Source organism: Aythya fuligula, chromosome 13, assembly GCF_009819795.1.
Source record: "Aythya fuligula isolate bAytFul2 chromosome 13, bAytFul2.pri, whole genome shotgun sequence".
In the NCBI taxonomy this organism is placed as follows: Eukaryota; Metazoa; Chordata; class Aves; order Anseriformes; family Anatidae; genus Aythya; species Aythya fuligula.
In genome coordinates, this window is record NC_045571.1 from 13640891 (window position 1) to 13664599 (window position 23709).

Sequence of the window (23709 nt, forward strand, 5' to 3'; positions counted from 1 at the left end):
GCTTAACTGGAAAAATAGGATCTAGTACTTTAAGAGGGAAAAAAAAAAAAGCTATTAATCATGTCTTACTGCCGCCATTCACTAAAAGCAACACCATATTTTTAAGCTTTAATAAAAGATCTTGCCCCATTCGCCTTGTCTAGTGCTTCAGCACAAGCACTTTGTCAGCTGAAGAGTGCCAAAAAGCCAATTTGAGTGAAAACATCTAGCCTGGAATGGAAATATATTCACATATAGGTTGGCTCTGTTAATATAAAAAACACCTGCAAAATGTGACTGCATCACGCAACTATGTGGATTTTACTAGACAGCAAAAAGCTTCAAATGCTACGTACCTGGAAAAAGTCAACAGCATCCAAAATGTGGCTGAGAGCTCAAAAACACCTGCTTCACGGACTCAGATTTTGTTGGTGCCTGGCACTTACACAACAACCTGCTACCTGAGCGGGGCTTTACTATAACCCAGAGAACCACAATGGGAACATACATGAAAGAAAGCGGTGACTGTCCAGGAGGCCAGCTGAGGCCTGGGAAGAGGAGGGTAACGAGGCAGAGGAAAGGGGATGTGGCTGTGGAAGAGCTGTGCTATGGAACAGAATGAGATCAAAGACTGAAATGAGGAAATCACAAAGATCTGAGTAAGAGAAACAGGGCAAATTACCATGGGAACAGGGATTAAGAAGGGAAAGAGTATGTTAAACAGAGCCTGGGGAGGATGCAGGTGAATGACAGAAATTCAGAGTGGGGAAGCAGACTGGGGGAAAGAGCAATGATGCAGAGGGACGAGCGGGCACGAAGACTTATGGCATGGGTGATAAAATGGGAATATTTTAAAATACCAGGGAAATATCCCAATGGGTGGAATACACCCAGCCGACTGATGTTACAAAATGCTATCTTAGGCATGGGATTTATGGAAAAAATATTGCTTATGTATAATCTGCCTTTCTTCTCTGGTGACTTTTGTTGGGAAAGGCTGCCTGAGAATCCCACCTGCGATACAAACCGCAGCAGAGACAGCTGAGCTTGCAAAGACCAACAAAAAGTCAAAACCACGATCCCAAATCCCAAACCCTAACCCCTAAACCCTCGATCCCAAACCCAGCCCCGCTCCCCGCGGCCCCCCCGGGGGGCTCGGCGCAGGCGCGGGCCCCGTGCTCGGGGCTCCGTGCGGGGCTCCCGGCGGCGCATGCGCGGGGCTGGCGGCGGCGGCGGGGGGCGTCGGGCCTGAGGCGCTCGCTCCGCTCCCGTCCCGGTCCCGTCCCGCGGCCTCCGCGCCCGTCCCGTCCCGTCCCGCCCCGTGCGCAGGCGGCGGCCCCGGGAGGCGCGGGGCCGGGAAGGGGCCTGTAGGGGCTGCTGTAGGGGCATGGGGCGCTGCTGGGGCCGCCCCCCTCGGCGGGCCCGGCGCGCCCCCGGCCCCTGCCCGCGGCGCCGCCCGCGGGGCCTGTAGGGGCGGCCGCAGCGCCCCGCGCCCTGGGGAGCGGCGGCGGCGGCGGCGCGGGATGAGGAGGAGCCGCGGCGGCCGGCGGCAGTGAATGGGCGTCGCGGCGGAGCGGGACGAGCCGCAGGCGCAGGCGGGGCCGGGGCCGGGGCCGGGGCCGGGGCCGCGATGGCTCAGGAGAAAATGGAGCTGGACCTGGAGCTGCCGCCGGGGAGCGCCGCGGCCCCGAGCGACGGGGGCGGCCTGAGGAGATCCAACAGCGCCCCCCTCATCCACGGGCTCAGGTGAGCGCGGCCCGGCCCGGCCCGCAGAGCCCTCGGCCGGGGCCTGAGGGGGGCCCTGAGCGTTACACGAGGTGCTCTGCCAGTGTCAGGTTGTCCTGTGGCTGCTCCCGGTTTTGTTATTGTGCGATGCTGGGAGAAGCACACGGAGCTGGGTGGGTAGTTTTGTTTGGGCATTGCCATTAGCCTAACAGCAGCTGGCGTTTGCAGGGGGGGTGAGTTTTTGCAGGGTGTTCTCTGTCAAGCTCTCCTCGGCTGATACACAGGCAAGGGCTAAGAGCAAAGCTCTCAGGTGTGCAGGTCTGTGGGGTGCTTTTTTTGACGCTGGACCGGGTTGCCTTAGAGAAGCTGTGGATGCCTCATCCCTGGAAATGTTCAAGGCCAGGTTGGATAGGGCTTTGAGCAACCTGGCTTGGTGGAACTGGGTGATCTCTGGTCTCTTCCAACTTGACCCAGTCTACGATTATATAATTTTGTGTTTGGGTAACTTTATAACTCAAAGTACCGTTTCCTGCCTCTTTGGGGCAGTTTGTGAAGTTGGGGGATGCCCCCACGTCTCTTAGATGATGTCAGTAACATCTAACTTCAGGGTGGGCTATGTGCATCTACTAGCAGTATGTCCACAGATGGGAGAGCATATTGACACTAAACTTTTGTAAAAGATAGCATAATATATAAGTACTTTGTTTTTTCTCCCTCCTCTTAAACTTCATGTTTCTGTAAAGAAATAGATATCAATTGATGAATAAATCTCTCATAAATGTTGTACCAAAACAACTGACTCTGCACAGCAATTCAGAGAAAATATTAGTGCTTTTATTACTCAGTCGTGATTTAATTTTTAGTAAACATTGCATTTCTTTTATGTAATTGCAGTGAAGCCGCTATCATTTTACAGTTTGATGCGGTACAGAGGTATTGTGAGTGGTAGTTGTTCCTCGGGCAGATTTCTGAGCAGGTAAACTAATTATGTAACTGAGACATAGGTGTTCTTATAAGCTTAGCCTTATAAGTTGTTCCTTATGAACTCTGAGATGCTCTGCTTTTTAAAAATACAAAGCAGCCAAGTGAACGAAACAGCCCAGCATCTGATAATCATGCTGCAAACACACTGTTTAGGTCAAGTTCTGGGCATATAGCCTGAGTTTTTGCCTTAAAACGGCGTGTATACTACACTAGGTGTTTATAGAGATTAAACTGAAATCCCGCTGAACTAATTTCAGGTGGTTGCAGTGGTTTGCCTGTTAGTTAGGAATTTTCCAGCAGAAAACTGTTTTTGCAAGATTACAGCTCTTGGCAAGAAACTTCATTTTTTTCCCAGAACGGCTTTGTTGGGTAAACTGAAACAAAAGCTCCTGCTCTTGGACAGATTGCTCTTTCTGCTCCGTCACTGCCTACTGACTTGATTTCCTCGTTAACAGATTTAGTAAGAAGCTTAGAGAAAAAGGTACTGTAAAGCCAGAGAACATCTCCAGGTGAATGTTTTAGATCAAAGAACGTACCTTTCACAGAACTTTTGATTCCTGTTCTCATGCTAAATCAATATTATTATTTCTTTATTTGGAACTATAAGAATTTTCTGTGAAAGGTAAGTCTGAGATCTGACCAGTTCTCTAGTGTTTTTGCAAGGGAAAATAAAGGTAAGGATATTTATATTTCCTTCCTCTCCTTTTCTTCTCTTCTAGTCAGCACCGAATATTGGATTCAGCCTCTGATAACGTATTGCAGAATCCTTCAAACCTGTTTTTTTTTTCCATTCAAAACCTGGATTTCAGCATGCACCATTTATGCTCTGCTGTGCATTGGTGTATCAGCCAGTACACTTACACTAAAAAGAAGTTGTAGTTGTTGGCCTAGGCCAGTAAATCTCATCTCTAAATGTCAAATCACGACCTCTTTGAATTCCTCCTGTTCTACTTCCTGTCAAAGGGCAAATGTGTGATTTCTTGTGGGTGTAAATTGAGTGAAATGTCTTTGACTGGACATCAGTTACTTTTTTCATTGTTGTATTTGATGTTTTAGAGGCAACACGTTCTTCTTGGTGAAAGCACAGTGCTTATAACAGTTGCTATTGACTCTTACTTCCAAGTAAAGCTTTGTTAGCATTCATCTAGCTCAGAATAAAAATGATCTAAAACTTGTGTCCTACCGGTGTATTTCATAGTGGAGGATTCTGTTTGACGTGTCTTTAAAGTGCATTATGATTATCAGCCTTTAGAACACACTAATACTCTTGGTCAGATTAGTTTTAAAAGACCGTATTTTTGTCGTAGCTGAGACAAAAAGGTACAACCCAGTGAATTCCTGTTATTTGGATCTTATTACAACCTTACATATGGATCTGTTGGCTTATGCAATTCCTCAGTGATTTTTAGGCATGAGGATTACAGGGTTGTGGCTCTAAATTTTATATTCTAGTGATCTTGATTTCTTTTCTTCAGTCTCATTCGTTAAGTACACTGTTGATAACATTAGTGATGACCAGAGAAACTTACTTTAGGAATCAATAGAAACGAAGTTGCCTTGAGAAAGGAACACAGCTTATGGCAAATAATGAACCCAGTGCTATTAAATTGATGTGCTGTTTCCTGATTACAGACGTGACTGGGGTCAAAAGTCTTAGGACTTTTTAAACTGCTTTCACAGTATGCTTAATTTAACCTCTGCTGAAAAAGAGTTGAGAACTTATTAAATGTTCGTAGTGATAAGTGTTATCGAGATGCTGGATTTTTTGCTCTGCTGGCACTCAAGCTAGTTTCCAGTTACTGTTTATGTGCTGTTACAAATTTGTTCTGTTGAATGATGTCTGAAGCCTGTAGCTGTTCCAAACACGACAAATTCCCACAGAAATGATCAGTCTTAATTTTTCAGTAGTTCTGCAGTCTCAGTGTGATTAATTAAAATCATTAATTAAAGTAGTTGAGATTTGGGTGGAAGAGCAATTTGGTTTCCATTCAGCCAACATGCCAGAAGTGTTCTTACATAGGTGTCTCTCAGGCGCTTTGTCTTGAAACAATTGCTGTCGTAACATTTGAAACTCAGCTTATAATAAGAGGTACTGTTTGATGGGAAGGAAATGGCTTTTGCATTTGACAAGTGTTTCTTTTCACAGTGATAATTCACAGGTGTTCCAGGCTAACGTGTTGCGAACCCGCAGGAACAGTACCACGGTTATGAATCGTCACAGCCTGGTAAGAGAACTATTAGACAACCACGTTAGGCCCAAAGCAGAAGTGTGCAAACAGGAGGAAAGAATAAAATGAGGCTGTAATGTGTGAAACTAATACCACATATTTTCAGAAACAAGGCTGTACACTGACACTAATATGCTGTAGCTATAGGGAAATGTTATTTGTAGGCCATTTGACCATGGAGAGTACTTGCATTTCATTGTCATCATAACTTTGTTTATAAAATACAAGCTGATTTTCTAAGATGGAGTAAGAAAGGTAGTTAGCAAAGAAAAACAATTGTATAGATGTATTATTATTTCTGAAGTTTAAAAAATAAATGCAGTGATGTTCCAATTTTAAATTACTTGTTATATAAAAGTCAGAACAGAGTGTTGTAATCAACAGCTGATATAACAAAATACAATGGCTGATGGAAAATGGAGCTTGAGACCCCCAGAATGAATAATTCCTCCTATTAGAAACATTAATTTGTGATTTCAAATTTTATCACACTTCTGTTTCTACAGCTCCCCAAAATCTGAATCTTTAAACTATTAATCTGAAAATACAGAGCTTCAACCCAGAGAAAATGTAGCGTATCTTGTGGTTTTAGCACCTTATGAATTGTGATAGGAGGGTGTGATTTTGGCCAATTGAGAACACCTGCACAGGATTTCATAGATTGGTTTGGTAACCCTTATCGAAAGGACCAGGGTACATTGGGTAGTTATTTCCTCTTACTAAAAGGAATTTTTTGTCAAAGTTTCATGCAGCTTTTCCTCTAAGACAGCCTTAGGAAACAGGTAGACTTGGGATAACATCTAGCTGCATTCAGCAAGTTTTGGAAAAAATGAGCTATGTTCAGGCAGGAGTGGAGTAGCATTAATTTTTTAATTAAAATTATTTCACAAAATAATTCTACCATATTGGTTTCTGTGCATTTTGATTTGTGGATATCCATAATTTATTTATTTTTTTTTAAAGCTGTAGTCCCCTGTAAACCTGATGGTAGTTATCCTGTTTCTTTAGATACCTTTTGACAATGCTTTAGAAATAATCTGTTAGCCTCATGTTAATAGATGAAGAATGCTACTCTCATATTTTCTTCATTGCTGCCTCTTCAGTAAATTTCTGCTTTAAAGTCAGGCCAGACAAGTACTTCAGCAAGGGCTTGTGTCTGTAACAAAACCAGGATACTTATTTAAAGCTTCAGAAAGATTGTTAGAACTCACTTTTTCCTGCTAAGAAATAAAGTGTTATAGACTGTATTGTGGTCAAGAATTCTTAAACAACAGTCTGTTTTTTCATGTATTTTCTAGGGTTGCAGCTTAGGGTAAGTTTGTTTATGCTTGTGGACAGACTAAAGGAGAAACAAAGGTGAAAGCTCAGTTTACTAGGTTTACTTCTTGAATATCTTCAGTTGTTGCGGGATAAAAATATGCTAATTTGGGAAGCATTGCCTGTAAGTTGTCGTGAAGCAGTACTAGTTCTGGTATGGCTGTACCAGAAACAGATATTGCAGTCTTCTGGATTTTGTAACTATTCTGGTTTCAGTAGTAGATGAGAAGTAGTTCTGACTCAGTGACCAAGGAATGAAATGAGAATGGATTCCTTAAAAACGAACAAAAAGTTGAATGTCAAAGAGAACTAATACTTGTCAATGGACAGTTTTTTCTAGCATTAAGAATAAAAATATTCTAGAAAATGAGATATGCTCTTCTGTTAAGAGAGGAAAGCTGAGTGCGGTACTTAAGAACAAAAATTGTCTTAGAGATAACAAAGGAATTTTCAGGAACAATTTTCAGTTTGTATTTTTGGGTTGTCATGCCTGAAGTAGAAGAGCTTTTCAGGGAAGAGAGTGTGGGTTCCAAAACTGGCGAGCAGCATCTCAAGGCCGAGAGGTGAAAGGTAGGATAGGTCTCTTCCCTGTCTTTTCCCTACCATACACTTTCCTGTATATGAAGAGCTTTTTCTCTGTTTTTTTCTTGCACCTGGAGCTATATAGGATCCTGTCCTTCCAACCCCTTTTGGGGGGCACATCAGAGACTGAAAGTAAACACTAGCACCCATGAAGATGTATCCGTGTGGTCTTGTGGATTTCTTAGAGTTGTAATTCGTCTTCACTCCCTGCTGTGCAGGTGCTGACAAAATACAGTTGAAACTTATGCTCAAAATCAGATGCTTCATTGGCTGCTATACCAATGCCTTGTCTGCTTTGAAACAGTTCTTTGAGTTAGGCTGTTTTATGTTTCTGTTGAGGATGGCAAGCAGCGTGGAAATGAAAAGGAATTTAGAGATTATCCTATACTTCTCTTGTCTTAAACCAGGATCAACTATAGCTAAGCAATTTTCAGAAAATTAATCTTCAGCATTAAGGACCCTAAGCAACTTCACCTGGTATTCTTTTTAGAGCAAGTGTAAATTTCTGACCTTAGAGAATATCCCAAGATGCTGGATGACATCTGCTTTGATAAATTTAATTTTGCAGTAGGTAAGTGATACGGTATACTTCAAAACATTTTTTTTTGTTTTCAAAAAAACTGTTTTACTAGAGTGTAAGCAGTAATAAGGAGGTTTAAAAGGTTCAGTAACTGAATCAAACTGTTAACATAAACAGTTTGTTTAAACAGTTATGAGTTCACCTAACATTTTATGTTAAACTTGTGAAAAAATGATGATCATTTTTCTGATCTGTTGTTACCTCTCATGGGAACAATGGGAGTTGTTAAAAATGCTTCAGTAACTGAAGGTCATATTCTAGCACCATCTTCAGGGCTGTTGTGGTGGCTGTCCTAGTTGCTCAACTACATTCTAAAATCTTTTTTTTTTTTTTTTTTTTTTTAAATAACATTTCCAAGTCTCAGACTCCAGCTCTTTTCTAATGACAACTACAGGGTCTGCTATGCAATTTTGTGTGGTTCTTAATCTGCAGTTTTCTGGTAAATACATGTAATTGCCAAGAAAGGATCATCTGTACTCAGAATCTATTGTTTATTTCCTTCCAGACCCTCAGTGGCACCTAGTGAGTAAATTTTTTTTTTTTCTTTTAAGGCAAAACATTTTTAGTCTGTGGTTAGATGTTCAGCTGCTATTTCAGCAAAGGTTTTGTTTTGGTTTGTCTCTTTTTCTTCTTTTTTGTTAGGTAAGTTCCCTGTTACGGTTCACTGCGTGGCCCCATAGTTGCTTGTGTTGGCAGAAGAGAGGTGGCAGTGCAGGGCCAGAAATGGAAGGGTAGTGGCACCAGGGGCAGCTGACTGCTTATTTTGGGAGTGCTGCCTGCCAAACTGGTGCTAGTGAAACTTTACCTTCAGTGAAAAAGATTATAAAACATTGGAAAAGGAAAAAAGCAGAAGGTGTTTCTTTTCCATGTTGGTAATTTAGTCTTAATAGTTGGTTATTTGTTTATGATAAGTCAGCACAAAGCTTAATAAATAATTTTAACAGATGGATTCAGGCTGCTTTAGCAAGTATCATTTTAAAGTGACTTGGGCTTCTGATAGTCTCTTTTCATAAGAAGTAGTACTACAAACAGGGAAAAAGTGGATTTTGAGCACAGAGTGAAGGTCATGACTTGTTAGAGATGGGATGTAGGATTAGTCAAATCTGCATCAGATCCTGTTGAGGAGTGCTTAGCTGAGTTTTTTCTCTCTCTCTATATATATATATTTTACTATACACTGGGACCCACTGATTTGATATACATGTATGTTCTATTAATGTTAAACCTTAAAATACTTGGATCAAAGTAATAAAACCAGAATGTAATGAGTGGAACAAATGCATTTATACTAGGGAGTGACCAAGTGAACAGGCAGGAATGCACTATTGTCCAGATCATTTTCTGTGCCACAATCAAGGTCTACTCAAGGTCCACATTGGTTCGTCACATTTGGAGGAAATTTTAGTAGGTATATAGGATTTTTGGGAGCCTGGTATAAGAGTAAAGTTGACTTAAACTAGACTGAAGTAGCTAATTGTAAGCACAGGACATCAGTAGTGTGTGTTGTGGTGACTACATTCTGCTATGAGCATTAAACGTCCTCTGTGTTTGAGTGAGACTAAAATCTTCTGCAAGAAAAAGGGCTTGATGTTTGTTTAGAGGGAGGATTCTGGATATATGAAGCCTTAGTAATCTGTCATAACTTACCATAGCTTTTTGTTTAGGACAGCAAAATCTTTGCATTCTTCATGACAATGATCAGAAGATGTTGCAGTACCTGGTTAACAGAATGAGTATTAGTTCTCTGACCAGTTTTGTGAAGCTGATGAGGCCTCATACTGCATGAAATATGACAAACGCTTAGTGATAGTACAAACCTTACTGAAGACATCCATTTTAAAAAAGATGCCTTGTATTTTGAAGGGGTTTGAAGTTAAACCTCTCTGACTAAAACTTTGGGGTTTTGATCCCTGGTTCAGTTATGACAAAAGCCAACTGATGGTCAAATGTTCGAGGGACAGGAAATATATGAAAGGAAGTGATATTTTGAGAAAACAAGTGCTTTAATTACTTTGTTTTCGAGTATGCAGTTTTAGATCATAGTGTTCCAGGGAGATCTTGATGCAAAGCTTGATAGAATTAAGAGCATTTTTAGTGACATCCTCTCCAATTTCAATTTTTGTCACCCATATATGTGAAGATCTTGAGAAACCTGAAAGGAACTATTTAACTCTTTGATAGCCTTCCAATAGATGATTTTATTTTCATCTGTCAAAGTAGTTATTTGTAGGCAGGCAACAATCCAGAAGTTTTTTTCACCATGTGTAGTTTTGGCTTTATATTTTTAAGGATCTACTGGGGAGCCTGCTGGATGAAAATATTTGTGCAACCATATATACATGTATGAAAGGTAGCAGTGTTCTAGTTAAAAGCAGCATCATTCTGTAGAGAAGACAGTAGAGAGAGTTTAGGATAGTGCTATAAAGTAGTTATTAACATTTTTGCACCTTTCCCTCCCTTCTCCCCTTGTTCGTTTTTTTTTAAGTGTTTCAGTTGTATGTTGTTTTGTTCTGCAGTTTGTGCCATCATCTCCTATACGTATTCCTAGCAGCCGTCTTCATCAAATCAAACAGGTAAGAACAGATTGCAATTCTTTTCAAATATTGTTTATAGGTGGTTAGCTTTTTTGCAGTCAATGTGTGATGGCCTTCAAATAACTATAAATTTTGCTATGAAACAGTAGACTGCTGCATACTGTATATCACTGCTTCAAGGTGTATTCAAAACTAAAGGTTGTATCTTGTTTGCAGAGTTCCAAATTTTATTAAAAAAAAACAAAACAAAACAAAAAAAAAAAACAACAATTCTTATAGTAAAGAGAAGATTTGAGAAAGAAGAAAATATCTTAAAATGGACATTTTAGAAAAGAGACCTTTAAATGTAAACCCTTAGGGTAAAATTTCACTGAGTTTTTGGCAGTAGAGCCAGCATAAGTATTCAGGGGCAGTGACAAAGTATTCCTCAACTTGTGCTGGCACAAGACTGTGTAGCCATAAAAAGAACTGGATAAGGAAGCAATTTTGAAAAAAAAAGAACAGTTCAAATGCATTTGGCTGGGCTGTTTTTCATCTGTATAATATTCTTATCCAGATCATTACTTGTGCTGTTATGGCATGAGGGGAAGGACGTAAGAGCAAATACTTAGGAAAGGAGAGGGGTGTGGTGAATATCTGAAGCCTAAATAGCAGCATCACCAGACAACAGACCACAGTCTAAAGACTCAAATTTTAAAATCAACAAGCTGAACCTCTTGTGGCTCTTCCATTTTAAATTTGACTTTTTGACAGTAGAATGATAAAACTGGCCTTAAGATGTTTGATTTTTTTTTTTTTCCTGCAAGCTTGCAATGGATAGACTTGTTTTCTCTCTTTTTTGTAAAACTAATTGAATGCTTCAGACAGCATTTTTTGGGATATGATTTCTGAAGTGATGTAAGGTGCTTCTGCTTCCTGCCTTGGATATTTAAGGTGCATGCATAGTAACCCTGAAGAAAATAACTGCTTGTGTTTACTAAGCAAACAATGTACTGGCTTGAACAGATTCTGAAACACTCAAGTCAGTTTTAGAGCTGAGAACATGAATGACTCTTGTTTTGTTGCTATTAGTACATGAAATAAAGTTTGATAATTCAAATTGTTTGAAAACACTTTTGTATTCAAAATTATTCCATACATTTATTAAGCTGAACACAGACACTTCCTAATTTGCATTTGATAGCTGAATTCAGAAATTGAAATTCTCAGCACTCTATTCTTACCAGCACAAATGGGAACAGTGTGCTCTAATTCTGAGGTCTTTCAAATCTTAGCAAACCACACAATTGAACTAAGTTAGACTCTCCCTACGTATAATGATGGTTGTGAAGATATTTAGTTACACTTTTATGCTTGAACTGAATTATGGAATCTCTTCATTCACTCAACAGACTGATAGTATTCAGTTGAACATTTTAAGGAATTGTTCATAGTCAAGAGGAGAATGGATCAACTTTTTACTTGGTGTGAAAGTTTATTTAATTACACTTCTGATCCATTTTAATAGTATTTTATGATTGTTTTAGAAAAAATACCTTATCCCAGATGCTGACAGTGTCTAGTTAGTTACACAGAGTAAGGTGTATTCCTTATTCTGTGGATCCATACTTTCTAGCGTATTACTTATGCTAGAAACTACTTTATAAAATAATGTTATGCAAGAGTGCATAAAGATACTCTGTCATGGGCAGAAATTTTCATTTGTATGAACATTATTCAGTTCTGTAACTACCTCTTGGATAACAGTGAATGTGAAAAGAAAAAGCTTCTTGAGAAACAGCCACCTCCCATTAACACTTATTATGGGATGGTCTGTCTTGAAATGTTGCTTTTCTTTTCTCTCCCATTCTCTTCTTCTTCTCTGACTTGCTGTAGCAGATCTTTTTTATCTTAATTTTTCATTTCCTACTCTTATAGGAAGAAGGAATGAATTTGATGAACAGAGAAACAGTACGTGAAAGGTAAACATTAAGGCAAACTAAAATACTTAATGCAATTTTTTGTGGGTGTAGGACAATACGTTTGTTTTCTTCTTTGTAGAGAAGTGCAAGTAGCAATGCAGATGAGCCAGTCATGGGAGGAGAGCTTGAGCCTGGTAATGAATTCATGCTTTTATTTGTATTTCTATTATCAGCATCAAGACACTCGCATGTCAACATTTTCTTTTATATTTTGACTTCCTGTTAAGGTGTTGATATATTGCTGCTTTTGATCAGCAATTTTTCACGCAGTAAGGCATAGAATTATCAGTTTTTCATGGATACATGTCAGTTCCTTGGACTGGTGTGTCACAAAAAATAACATGAATGTTTGCGTGTCCAAATATTCTTCCATGTTTTGGTACTCCACAAGTAATGTTTAAGGCTTTTTTTTTTACAGAGCTATGTAAATGTGTGTGTGTATATATATATGAATAAGAAGGGGGTAACTTTGGAGTCTTGCTCAATTCCACATGAAGCAGTCCTTTTCATGTTAAGATAGTTGCTCATAAGGTTAATTGTACATCCTATTTACAGAGTGACAATGATTTTGAAAAATCATCATCACCAAAGCAAGTAGACTTTATCCCAGTCTCTCCAGCTCCTTCACCTACCAGAGGAATAGGGAAGGTGAGCAAAATGCAGTAATAAAGCTTTTGTATTAAGTAGTGCTAACTAAATTCAATTAACTTAGCAGCAAAAGATTTAACCACCTGCTCCTTTCTACCTCAGCTGCAAACCAGAAACTAGAGTAAACAAACAAACAAAAAAACCACTTACCCTGAAACTCCAAAACAGAAACCACCATCTGAATTTTTATGGAGTGTTCTGCTGCTAATCTGTGGTCGATAAAACTTAATTTACATTGAAAGCAAATGAAAAATAAGAAGAGGGGGCATACATTCTTATTTTATGAACTGTTTAACCAGACTATGGTGAAATAAATGCTTGCCAACTTGCATGTGTTTTATGTAACAATTGAATCTGTCCAATTTTTTTTTTCCTCAGTAACCAAAAGTGATATCTTGGTATACCCAGCCAGATTGGTTGCTTTAAATTAATATTGGATTACTCATTTACCTGTGATAAGGATCAGTTTTTACCATGTGTGGTACAGTATTTATATGTAAATAACTCAAACTGTTTTGCTCTCAGCAATGTTTCTCACCGTCTTTGCAAAGTTTGGTTAGTAGCAGTGGATTACCTCCAAGTCCTAGCCCAAGTCCAACAAGGAGATTTTCAAGGTAAGTATCGGATCACATCAGTAATAGGAAATTGGCATAACTAGTTCGCAGTAAGCTTTTGAAATACAAGGACTTATTATATAAGTAATTAAAATTGATATCTGATTACAAATGAACTTCATACATTCATCCTGACATTAGATTTTACAGTGCCTTAAAATATTGGTTAAAATTATTGTGTCAGAACATCAGGAAAGTGGGCTGCACTTCAGCATGTCTTTGCCATATAATCTTTATATTGCTCTTAATCACTTTTTAAGTAATTCTGCTAAGAGAAAGCACACATCAGTTTTACAGATTCTGGTTTTAGTTTTATTGGATGTTGTTTTGAGTTATGTGGGAATAAAGCAATTAAATTTCCTTGGGCCATAACACTTCAGCAAAGTATTGCCTGTCAGCTGAGCAATAGTCACTACCTAGAACGTGAGCTTTTAGTCTGCCCCAGATGTGAAATAGTGTGACCTAACCTTTTCTGTTAAGGTCTATGCTTCCTGGTACTTCTTTTAAATAAATTAATAAATGAAAATAAAACAACAAGCAATATTTTTGATAGGCTGTTTTAATGGCTATTTTCTTAGTGTTTTCTGAAACAGTGTTTTCTGTTTTCTTTTTTATCTGAATATCTTTTGATTCTTTACATGTTTTCAGGCTTCCTCTGTTAATGGTGATATCAGTATAGCATCTGCCTTCTTTTAGCAGGAGAAGCCAGAGTCCAATTAACTGCATTCGACCAAGTGTTCTTGGGTCAATAAAAAGAAAAGGTACAGTATTTGTTTTTGGCTAACATAATAAATTGTTACTTTTAAAGTAATTCATATAACTTTCTTCCTAATTCTATCAAGCTGGCTGATGCTTTGAGAGACTAGAAATAGTTGACCAAAATAGAGAGACTAGAAATAGTGCTACAGTTGACCAAATAAATTGAACTGTTTGTAGTGATAAAACAGTCAAATTGATAAATATATACTTAATTTCACAAAAATCTTTTAAAGTCCTGACTAATTGAAGTACGCAAATACTGTATATTTAAAGTCACTCTTCAAAAACAAACTGATCCATAGACCTGGTAGACACCTTACAGCTTTTTATTCTCTCATCCTATGTTGTTTTTTTTTTCTCGAGTTTAGCATAACGTTATTTTATTGCATCTGTTCTTAAATGTATCTTCTGCTTCATCTTTGTAACAGATCACTTCTGACTGTGAGACAGATTTTAAAAATGCTTGTCTCTTTGTTCTTACATAGTCTATTTAAGCATACATCTGCTGTCCTTTCTTTTGGTGTATTTGGAAGTCAAATTCAATATGTAAGTTTAATGATAATTCTGAACCACCTTTATTAATTGCAACAGGAAAACCACCTTTCCTTATTCTCAGCTTCTCTGCTTTGATGCAGCTAGTCAGTGAACTGATTAGCTGAATAAACTAAAATGAAAATTAGATTTTCCTCTACTGAAGAATAATTATCTGATATGTAAACCTCAGTCTAAACTCATTAAATTCTCCTAAATTTTAGGCTAAAAAATTTGCAAGCAATTGTCTTTAAAATTTCAGCATCAAACTCCTATGTTTTAAATATTACAGTCTGGTGAGTGCTATATTATGAGTTTGGACTTCTGTTTTGTTTGCTCTTGGAAGTACATTGCATGTAGATTTTAGTTCAATTGAGAAATGTTATTTATTTTTATCCCTCCTTTGTCTCATACTGAAGGGGTAACAGAGATGGAAGATCATCCAAAAAGATTATTCCAAGGATCCATGAACATGCTTACTCCTGAAGTTTCACATCACACGGACAGTGTGGGATGGTAAATGCCATACTATTTATTTGTGTGAATTTCATCAGAAGCACTGCAAGAAGTTTTTTTTTTTTTTTTTTTTTCTTTTATTATTAATACAGACATCCTGTATTTTTGAAGCACTGAAAGTATCATAGTAAATCGGCAGTAAAATTCACTACAATTTTAGAATTTCTTGGACTGACTGATAACCTTTATTAACATATTTCATGTATATGGGCATTGAGCATGTTTAGGAAAAGACACCTTATGGCTGGCAATTTTTGGAATCCAGTTTCAACTTGCAATCAAATGTGAACGTTAATGATTGTGGATGTTGTGTTTTTTTGTTTGTTTGTTTGTTTGTTTGTTTGTTTTAAATTTATTCCCTTGCTGTTAATCACATCAGAAAATTAGTCTGACCCTCCCTGCTGGGAGGAGATAAAAAAAAAAAAAAAAAAAAAAAAAGCAGTACATGGAAAAAAAATCATAATGACTTGAAATAGCAAGGTAACTTGATTTGGTATTGTAGTTTTGTAGGCGTACCATATGTATTACTACCTTCTTGACTATCAGGAAAGCATTTTTTACAGTGTACCTCTGGCCTCTGTGCCTCCTAGCTAAAGTACAAAGCTGTGCACAAGCTTTGAGCCTGTTGCAGTGGAGATAGTAAAATGGATTTGTTTTAAGGATATTTTAAAAACATGTATTTTTTCACATTCTATTCACAGTATGCATAGCAGTGCAAGTTTAGTTTGCTGCTACTTGTTTTAGGAGGTGGCAATTTTTAAAAATGGTTTGATGCTATCACTGGTGATAGAACATCTACAATTAAAATTTTGCATCCTATAAGACATGTAGTGAATGGTAAATGTGCTATTCATTAAATCCCTTGGCAAAAGGCATCTGGATACATTGGGTCCTTGTTAGGACATGGGGTGAAGCTTGCAATGAATTTTTCAGCTTGATGCCTCTGAATCTCTAAACAGTTTCTGGGTAAGCTGAAGGAGAAAATTATCAGAATGCTATCTCTGTGTTTGGAAGAGACTACAAGGTGTTTTGCTACAGATTTATTTAAAATACAGTGTTTACTGTTCCTTCAAAGATGTAGATTTGCTTTTAAAATGGGTTTATGATGAATGGGAAGCTAGTATTTGAAATTTTAAGAAATATTAGAATACTTAATTTCTCATATCTTGATGTTGCTGTGTTTTCAGTTTGTCGTCACATGCGCTTGATGACAATAGAAGCAGTGCAGGCTCTTCTTGCGACTCACCAGCTGAAGTTAGCACCAACACAGACTCTCCAGTCTCACTGTCTGACTCCAGATCTCCGTTTTTACCAGTAGATCTTACAGCTAAGTTACCTATTGATTGAGAAGCACAAGTCTGCTAATGGGACACCAAGAAACAGGCTGGATATCAATAAGACTTTCTCTTGTGTGTAACTGAGTCTTTTATGTGATTCTGTTCCTCATAGGAACTTCCAGAAATGTCATTATTTCTAGAAAACTTCCAGAATAGTTCCTTGAGGAGGAATTCACGTTTCTAGTGATTTGTATGACATTTACTAATAGTACAGTAAGCATTTGAATTGCAAACATATTTGATGCTAACCTGAGTGTACGAGCTATGGATTTCTCATGGATATATTCTTGGTGTAAGTTACAAATACTGTATATACCTTCTGCTTGTGGACATTGGCTTTCCAACAGCCAAAAGGTGGTGTCCTCACTAATAGAAAGTGGTGCTCTATGTGGTAAAAGAAAACTTTCATGTTTGTTCTGTCTTAAACCAATGAAGCAGCTTACTTAATTTGTTTTTATTCCTGGAGTGTTAGGTATTTATAATTTCTGTTTTCATGTGAAAGAGAGAATATTGAGGGGGAAAAAGAATTGAATCTTGTGTTCTAATTGACTGTTAATCAATTCTGTGTTCTAAGTAGATACCAAAAGAACAAGTTGGTGAATCATCGTCTTAAATTTACATGCTGGATTTTACTCATGATCATGACTGCTGTTGTGACTAAATCCAAAGTTAGTGTGGAACCTTCTGGGGTTTCATACTTTTCTTCTTCCCCATTTAGATGATGTATTAGAGTGGTAGATGCTCTGTTAATCTTTTAATGGGGAAAAGTAGTAATAATGTTTGGAACAGAACATTAAATTGTGAGATTTTAGTATCTAGTACTTCAGAAGTACATTATCTTAACAGATAGTGTTTGTCCTCATATATGACTTTTGATGGACAGAAACAATGAGGGACCATGAATGCTTTTATACAGGCTGAGGTGATCAAATGTGCCTAATCAGTATTTAATCTCCTGATGTCACTTTCCCCCAAATACTGACATCAAGTTACTTCTGCTATTGTAACATTCAGATGCTCATTGGAAGTCTAGAATTCAGTAGTCTGATGTGTTTCCAGATTCTTATACTGTGTTTGAAAAGTCAGTAGGTTGAAGCATCCTTATTTCAACTCTGAAATTCCCCAAACAAGAGGACAAATCTGCAAACCATCATAGAGAGCTGTTTCAAAATTTCCAGTGGCAACCTCATTTTTGGTTGTTGACTCCTGTTATGCAATTGAACTTCCCCATGCTGGGTCCCCATTTGTATGTGTGTATGCATCTTCACTGTGTGGTTTTAAGCCTTCTCTCCAGAGAAGTCAATAATGAAGCAAAATGTTTTGCTTTTAAACACTAAATCTTTGTGATGTGTAATAAAATGAGAAAAGTTGAGAAACTTCCTCAAGTAGGAGAGAAGCCCACTCTGAACTCTGCTGTGGAAGATTCCCATGGATGAAGCTTTGACTGAGAGCAGCCATAAAAAGTAGAAATGGATGACAGCGTGAGGACCTGGTGATCTGAGGAGGACCAACAACCAGTTATTCTTATTGTAGAAAGAAAATAGAACCTATTTAATAGTTTTACTCAGTTCAATCAAGGTATGTCGTAGTTTACTTCTGACTTCATTCCTCTTAAATTATTGCAATAGTCAACTTCCTAGTTGCGGATTCCTTTTTTTTTTTTTTTTTTTTTAGTTCAGACTGCCCTTTGCCCCTGTGGCCGATGGACAAACTTGTCGTTAATGTCTGTTTGCTTGTCATTTAATATGGCATAGTTTCATTTTGCAGTTTCAGATACATGCCAAAGAGTTGCTGTGCATTCACTCTTTTGTGGTGAGGGCAAGACTGTTGTGTTTTGTTTTTTTTTTAATCTTGCTTATTTCTTAAGAATGAGCCTCTTGGTGTCTTTCCCAGTCTTTTAAAAAAAGATGCATCAATAGAGGGTTTTAATAGTTGCATGTGGGTCAACTTGTCTTTTTTCTGTTGAATATTTATGCTATTTTTCAAATAAGTGCCAATAAATGGAAACATAAATGTTTTTCTGTTTCTGCGCTTTGTTAGAGGGGTAACTATATTACATTATTACTTTAATCTGTGATTATTATTATTTTTTTTAATCAGAATATCTATTTTAACACACTTCTACCCAGTCTGGTTTGCAGTGAAGTTGGCCCTAAATTCTGCAGCACGCTTTTCTTTTTTGTGGTGCAATGTTATCTTAAATTTCTGTGACAACTCTAGGAAAACTGAAGAATAAAAATGAACATTTTCAAATGATGGTCTTTGTGGTTTGCCTTTGTAGGGCAATGTATGTGGTTGGAGCAAGGAGAAATATTTATGTATTTGCAGTTGCTCTTTCTCTGTCTTTTGTAAGAGAGAAATCACTTTAAACTTGTAGAATAAGGCATCCCAATTTCTTGTCCATCTGTGTCATCAACTAGCTGTGGTTTTGTGCCCTGGAGTCAAGAGGCATCTACAGGATTTTCCACTGAAATACAAGACTGACTTTTGGAATTAAACTATGCTGCAAAATGTATGTATCAGAGGTTGGGGAATTAGGATCTTATACAATGTACATAATTGACCCTTGACAGCACGAGCTACTCCATGTGTTAGTATTACCTGCATTTTACTAATTATTCATTTACTTGAGAACAATGAATGTTGAAGCTGTGCTTGCACTGTGACATGGTTACAGTAGTACTGCATACGATGTTTCTTAAACAATCTGAGTGTATTACAAGTGTTTTTGTCTTTGTCATCCTCTGAGAAATGCATCTTTCTCGCCTATATGATGGTCCTATATATAGTGTATATGTTAAGTATTATATATAAACTGGTTCGTTTGGGCCATCTCGCTGTTTCTCTCCAGGATTCTGCCATTCCTCTCGAAAGACACCCTTCTGCAGTCACGCTCATGATCAGCGTTTGATAGCTCTGTTTGAAAGCTGCCCCTGTAGGATTTGTTGGCAGTTAAATTGGGTCTTGGGCCAATGTGTCTTCCTTGCTAACTGATAGGTGTTTGTCTTCTTTCCACCTTCTCCAGACTTGACATAGTTGCCGAGGGAACACTGATAACCGTGCCAGTGCTCAGGGGAACTGTATTTTTGGAATGAGCACTTACTGCATTTAGCAGAGGGATAGATACTTCATGTTAGAAGAGTGATACAAATGCCAGGAAAAATGAGCCTGTGCATCAGCCAGATTAATTTGCTAGGGTCTTCTCTGTGTTGTCAGCAAGCCAATTGATCCGAATGCTCTACAGCTGTCCTCGGTCCTCCTGAAGATTAATATGAGAACTTAATCCCAAATCTGTCCTTTTTGCCTTTCTTCAGAAGACTTATCTGTAAATGAATGTTAACCTGTACAAACAAAACGGATATGCAAAGTCTTGCATGTTCTTGTGAGGCCAGGATATCTTGATTTATAAACGTTTGTGATTCTCAGGTCAGCGTTGTGAGTCCAGTCCTGCTTTTGTGAGGTTATTTGCTAGTGAAATAACTAAAGATAGGAGTAACCACCGGGGCTCCATCAGCTAGCTTCAAGCTGGGAAGCAGCTTGTACGTTTCGTAGCAGTAGTCACTTAATGTTGTTCACTTCATGTTGTTGTGTTCTTGCATATGTTGCAGTTGTAACTTGTTTGCTTAAAATAGGCTCAGGAGTCATAATTAGAACGTGTGAGCTCTTTGTACCCTGTTTTAAGCAACCTTTCTCATCACCAACTGGCAGATGGAGTTTTAGTTGATCCCTCTTCTCACAAGCATAGAGTTAAAATATTTGTAAATGGAGCTGAATGTCTACAGCTGCAATACCATAATTATCAACCTTATCAATCCACAGAGGAGCACTTGGCTTGCAAGAATCCTTTATAATAACTACACGCAAAAAAAAAATTGTCACCTCATGTTTTTTTGTGCGGTGTCTGTTTCCAGGTTGTCTTTTAACCTGTAACAGGACAGTCTTCCCCTTTCTTTGCACTTGGTATGCACTTTTTGAAAATGAGCATCCTTGTTTGATCTCAGCACTCCTGTGATGGACTCAGGCCCAGGCAACAGGCAGGTAAGGGCTTGGTCAGGGAGATGCTGTTCCTGTCACAGTGGGCTCCATGCAGACAGATACCCTACAACCATGACAGACCCCACGCTCATGCTGGAAGGGCAAGATTGCTTTCCTTTTTGGGGTTCTATGGTAGAAGGGGGAGAGATACAAATAAACTAAAGGAGAATAACCTTGTTTAACTTTTAGTAGTTTTTTTTAAGTGGAAATATGGATTTAAGTTCCACTACGAGCTCCTAGTTCTTTATTCTGTGTCTTTGATATGCAATTTATCAGTCATTTTAGTACCTTCTTAGTATCTCGTGAATGCGCGAGGATCAGGATGACTGGAATTACGTGTGTTTGAATTTATGTTCCACAACACAGGTATTAAAGGGAGATGTAACTCAGGTGGGCCACCTTGTTAGCTTTTTCTTCATAGGGACATCGGCTGTCGCTTTGATTGTGCTACTGGAAGCATGATTGTGCTCTTGCTTAAAATACTCCTTTGCTTATTTATTTTCTGCTACTTCAAAGACCAGAATGCATTACTTTGTCTGCATGTAATTCCCCAGTTAATATTGTCAGTGTGGTTATAGAGCTTTGTAAATTTTCAAGAGCTGGTACACCCTAGCTGCAGTTTATCATATAAAGTAAACAGCTGGTTAGCTTTCAGCAGCGAGCTCCTGCAGGTTGTGTTCTATAGAAGACAAAAATAGACCAAAAAGCGAGTGTATCCCCTTACTTGGCTTTAGTTGTTACACTGTGCTGCCTCCCTGCCTGTGTTCCTACCTCCGTTACTTGTTTTTTGAGGATACACAGATTCTCTAGGCTGCTTTCATTTATATGTTTGGTATTTTTAAAGGGCTCTTAATAGACTGTGTGACAATGGTTTCCGAATTCTTGCTAGCTTATGTGGAGCAGTACTGTGCAAGTGCTATGCTGCTGGCAATGGCATTCTTTATTTTCCTTCAGTGGTTTCAGTCTTAATTTGTATTACGGTCCGTTCCCTTAGTACTTCGCTAGTATTTTAGGCCAGAAGAGACCTCACAGAAGTTCAGAGAAAAAGCACGAGTTGCTCTGACCAAGACTCATCCTGGCAGAGAGGATGATTAAAGTTTTTAAGACCTCCTACACAGCTTGGTCCCTGAATTTTGAGGTTGCCCTAAATCACCACAGAACACATGAAATGTGTCAATTGGCACCTGATAACTTCGTCCTGTAAACAAAGTATTCTAGGATGGGGTCTACGCACCCTGACAAGTTCCCATCTGTAGCATCCCCACCAGTGGGACGGATTGCCAGTGCACATCAGAAGGAGAAGGTGTTGGGTGATTAAGTGTGAGATTCATACAGCTGACAAAGGAAACAGGTGATGGGATTTGGCATTTATAAGGAAAGCCAGGCAAAAGCCGGGCATGTTCAGTATACATTGAAAAACAAGGACTGAAACGTGGTGACTTATTGCCAAACCTACTTGGCAGCCTCTCTCTAGTTTAGGCTTGTTGGTTATCAGATACTTGCTACATACGAAGATAAAATGAAATAATATACAGCTGACTGGAAATTCTTAACAAGTTGATTCCAGAAAGAATTTATTTGCTTTGCTGTTGAAAGCACACTTCTATGCAGGGACTTCTCTTTGAGCTGCCACAAATACCACCGTTAAGCTCTTAAAATAAGAGCAGGGCCTGTTACCATCTGGTATCATGTTTGGTTTTGTTCCTCAGGTGTGTTTTGAGAAATATGGCCACTGTCTCTTCTCGGGTGATTCCCACGTAAGGTTGCTTGACCCAGTCTCGGGGCACCCATCAGCTGCGCTCCCTGCTGGAATGAACTGGTTGTCTGACAGCCCTGTCTGTCCCTGCAACTCTGAATCAGTTACATGGGGCCCATTGTAGTTGTAAGCGTTCTGTGATTGACTTCTGCAGAGCAAAAAGGGAAATCTAAGCATTTTCTGATCCAGACAAGTGTAAACACCTAGAGAAGATCATGTACCAAGCCTGTAGCTACTGGGAGTGACACTACTGAAAATGATCTTAACAGCACTCTCACTTCCTGCATGCCAACATTGCTTGTTTGGGGTATCAGTGCCATAGCAAGTCCTGGGTAAACAAGATGATTGTTTCTGCTGGATGATCTTAAGGCACTCCTGTCTGCTCAAAATACTTTTTCAAGGAAATGACTGTTTTGTTTGTCTTTAAGAGTCAGGAATGGGAAATGACGTGAACACTTAACTGTTTTTCCCTGTGTTTTAAGAGGAAGCGTATTCACTGTCTCAGGTCTTATTTCCACAGGCATTCTGTGTTTTCAACAACCTTATTAAGTAAGCCTCAAGGTACCAGAGGTACACGTGCATACATATGTACCTATAGGCATCAGAAAAACGTTACAAACCTTGTTTATTTTTGTATATCCACATAGTAAAAACGTATTACTGTCTCCCTGTGACTACGCTGTTACATGAGTTGATACATTCCTCCTTACCATTATGAACTGAAGGAGTTCTCAGGTCTCTGGAATAAATTTGTGATTTGGCAGTGCTCTGTAATCGCTCTGAAATAGAAAAGGCAAATTCACACTTTCATGCTAATGCTGCCCAAGCACCAGTTTTATCTACAGCTGCTAAATTACACTGTGCATTTAATCTTTATCTGCGTATTGCTCCTTGCTTGACCTTGAAAAAGAAATGTTCCAGTGTTTTAGTTTTTTTTTAGTTGCTGATAACTCTTTGTTACTGATTTCTTTGGTCAAGGTGTTTTTTGAAACCAATCGCTTCTCTTTAACTTCTGTGAAAAAGCACATTGGCAATAGAGGTCTCTGTTGTCCTCCATTCTCACTTCTGAAGTCCTGTGTGTGCACTGTGCAGGAGTGAGAATGCTGCCGGTGTGAGACGTGGTGATAATGACTCTGGGATTCGGGGGGGGGGGGTGTCTCTTCTGTACTTCTGCAAGTGCTTGGCAAGCGCTGGCCTGTGACTGCCACTTCGGGGATATGGGAAAAAGGCATTTAGGGCTATGGCTGAATTGAGTCCTGCTACTATTGCCCACGGACAAATGTACATGTACATGTATTAATATGTTACAGCCAGGCTATTAAGTCCGTTTTATCTCCCTAAACTCTGTTCAATTCTCTTGCCTTTCCTCAGGAAGAGGCAGGCTAAAGCACCTCATGAAACTCAGAATTAACAGCGTAGGTGCTTAAGAATAAAAGCAAAACTACAAGAAGGCAGCTCTGCAGTGGCAGGAAAACACTTCGACCCAAACAAGATCTGTGTTTGTAACTGGGAGGGAGCATTGTCTGTAGCATGGGCTCTGGAACACCAAGTTCTCAAACCAGTTAATAACTTTTTTTTTTTTTTTTAGAAACGTTAATGTTTGACTGTCTCTTTATCATCTGA

At 38.8% G+C, this 23709-nt stretch overlaps 1 protein-coding gene across 2 annotated transcripts; it reads left to right on the forward strand.

Moving 5' to 3' along the window:
* The first annotated feature begins 1509 nt into the window (after window positions 1–1509).
* LOC116494409 (protein FAM122A) lies at window positions 1510–17940 on the forward strand. Of its 2 annotated transcripts, none has more exons than XM_032196297.1 (10): window positions 1510–1725; window positions 4835–4913; window positions 9912–9968; window positions 11847–11890; window positions 11970–12024; window positions 12446–12538; window positions 13064–13152; window positions 13849–13913; window positions 14862–14958; window positions 16146–17940. In XM_032196297.1, the coding sequence occupies exons 1-10, from the start codon at window positions 1610–1612 to the stop codon at window positions 16303–16305; spliced, it is 855 nt and encodes a 284-aa protein (XP_032052188.1). In that variant the 5' UTR covers window positions 1510–1609; the 3' UTR covers window positions 16306–17940. The 2 variants fall into 2 exon arrangements, with proteins under 2 accessions (XP_032052188.1, XP_032052190.1); XM_032196299.1 differs by having other exon boundaries at window positions 13852–13913.
* The last annotated feature ends 5769 nt before the right edge of the window (window positions 17941–23709 follow it).

Bases quoted from the DNA above. Each gene is read 5' to 3' on its own strand.
- LOC116494409 (XM_032196297.1), top strand. From the start codon at position 1,610: ATGGCTCAGGAGAAAATGGAGCTGGACCTGGAGCTGCCGCCGGGGAGC. The intron at 12,025-12,445 runs GTAATGAATTCA...TCCTATTTACAG, and splicing joins GGGAGGAGAGCTTGAGCCTG to AGTGACAATGATTTTGAAAA. The intron at 13,914-14,861 runs GTACAGTATTTG...CTCATACTGAAG, and splicing joins TGGGTCAATAAAAAGAAAAG to GGGTAACAGAGATGGAAGAT.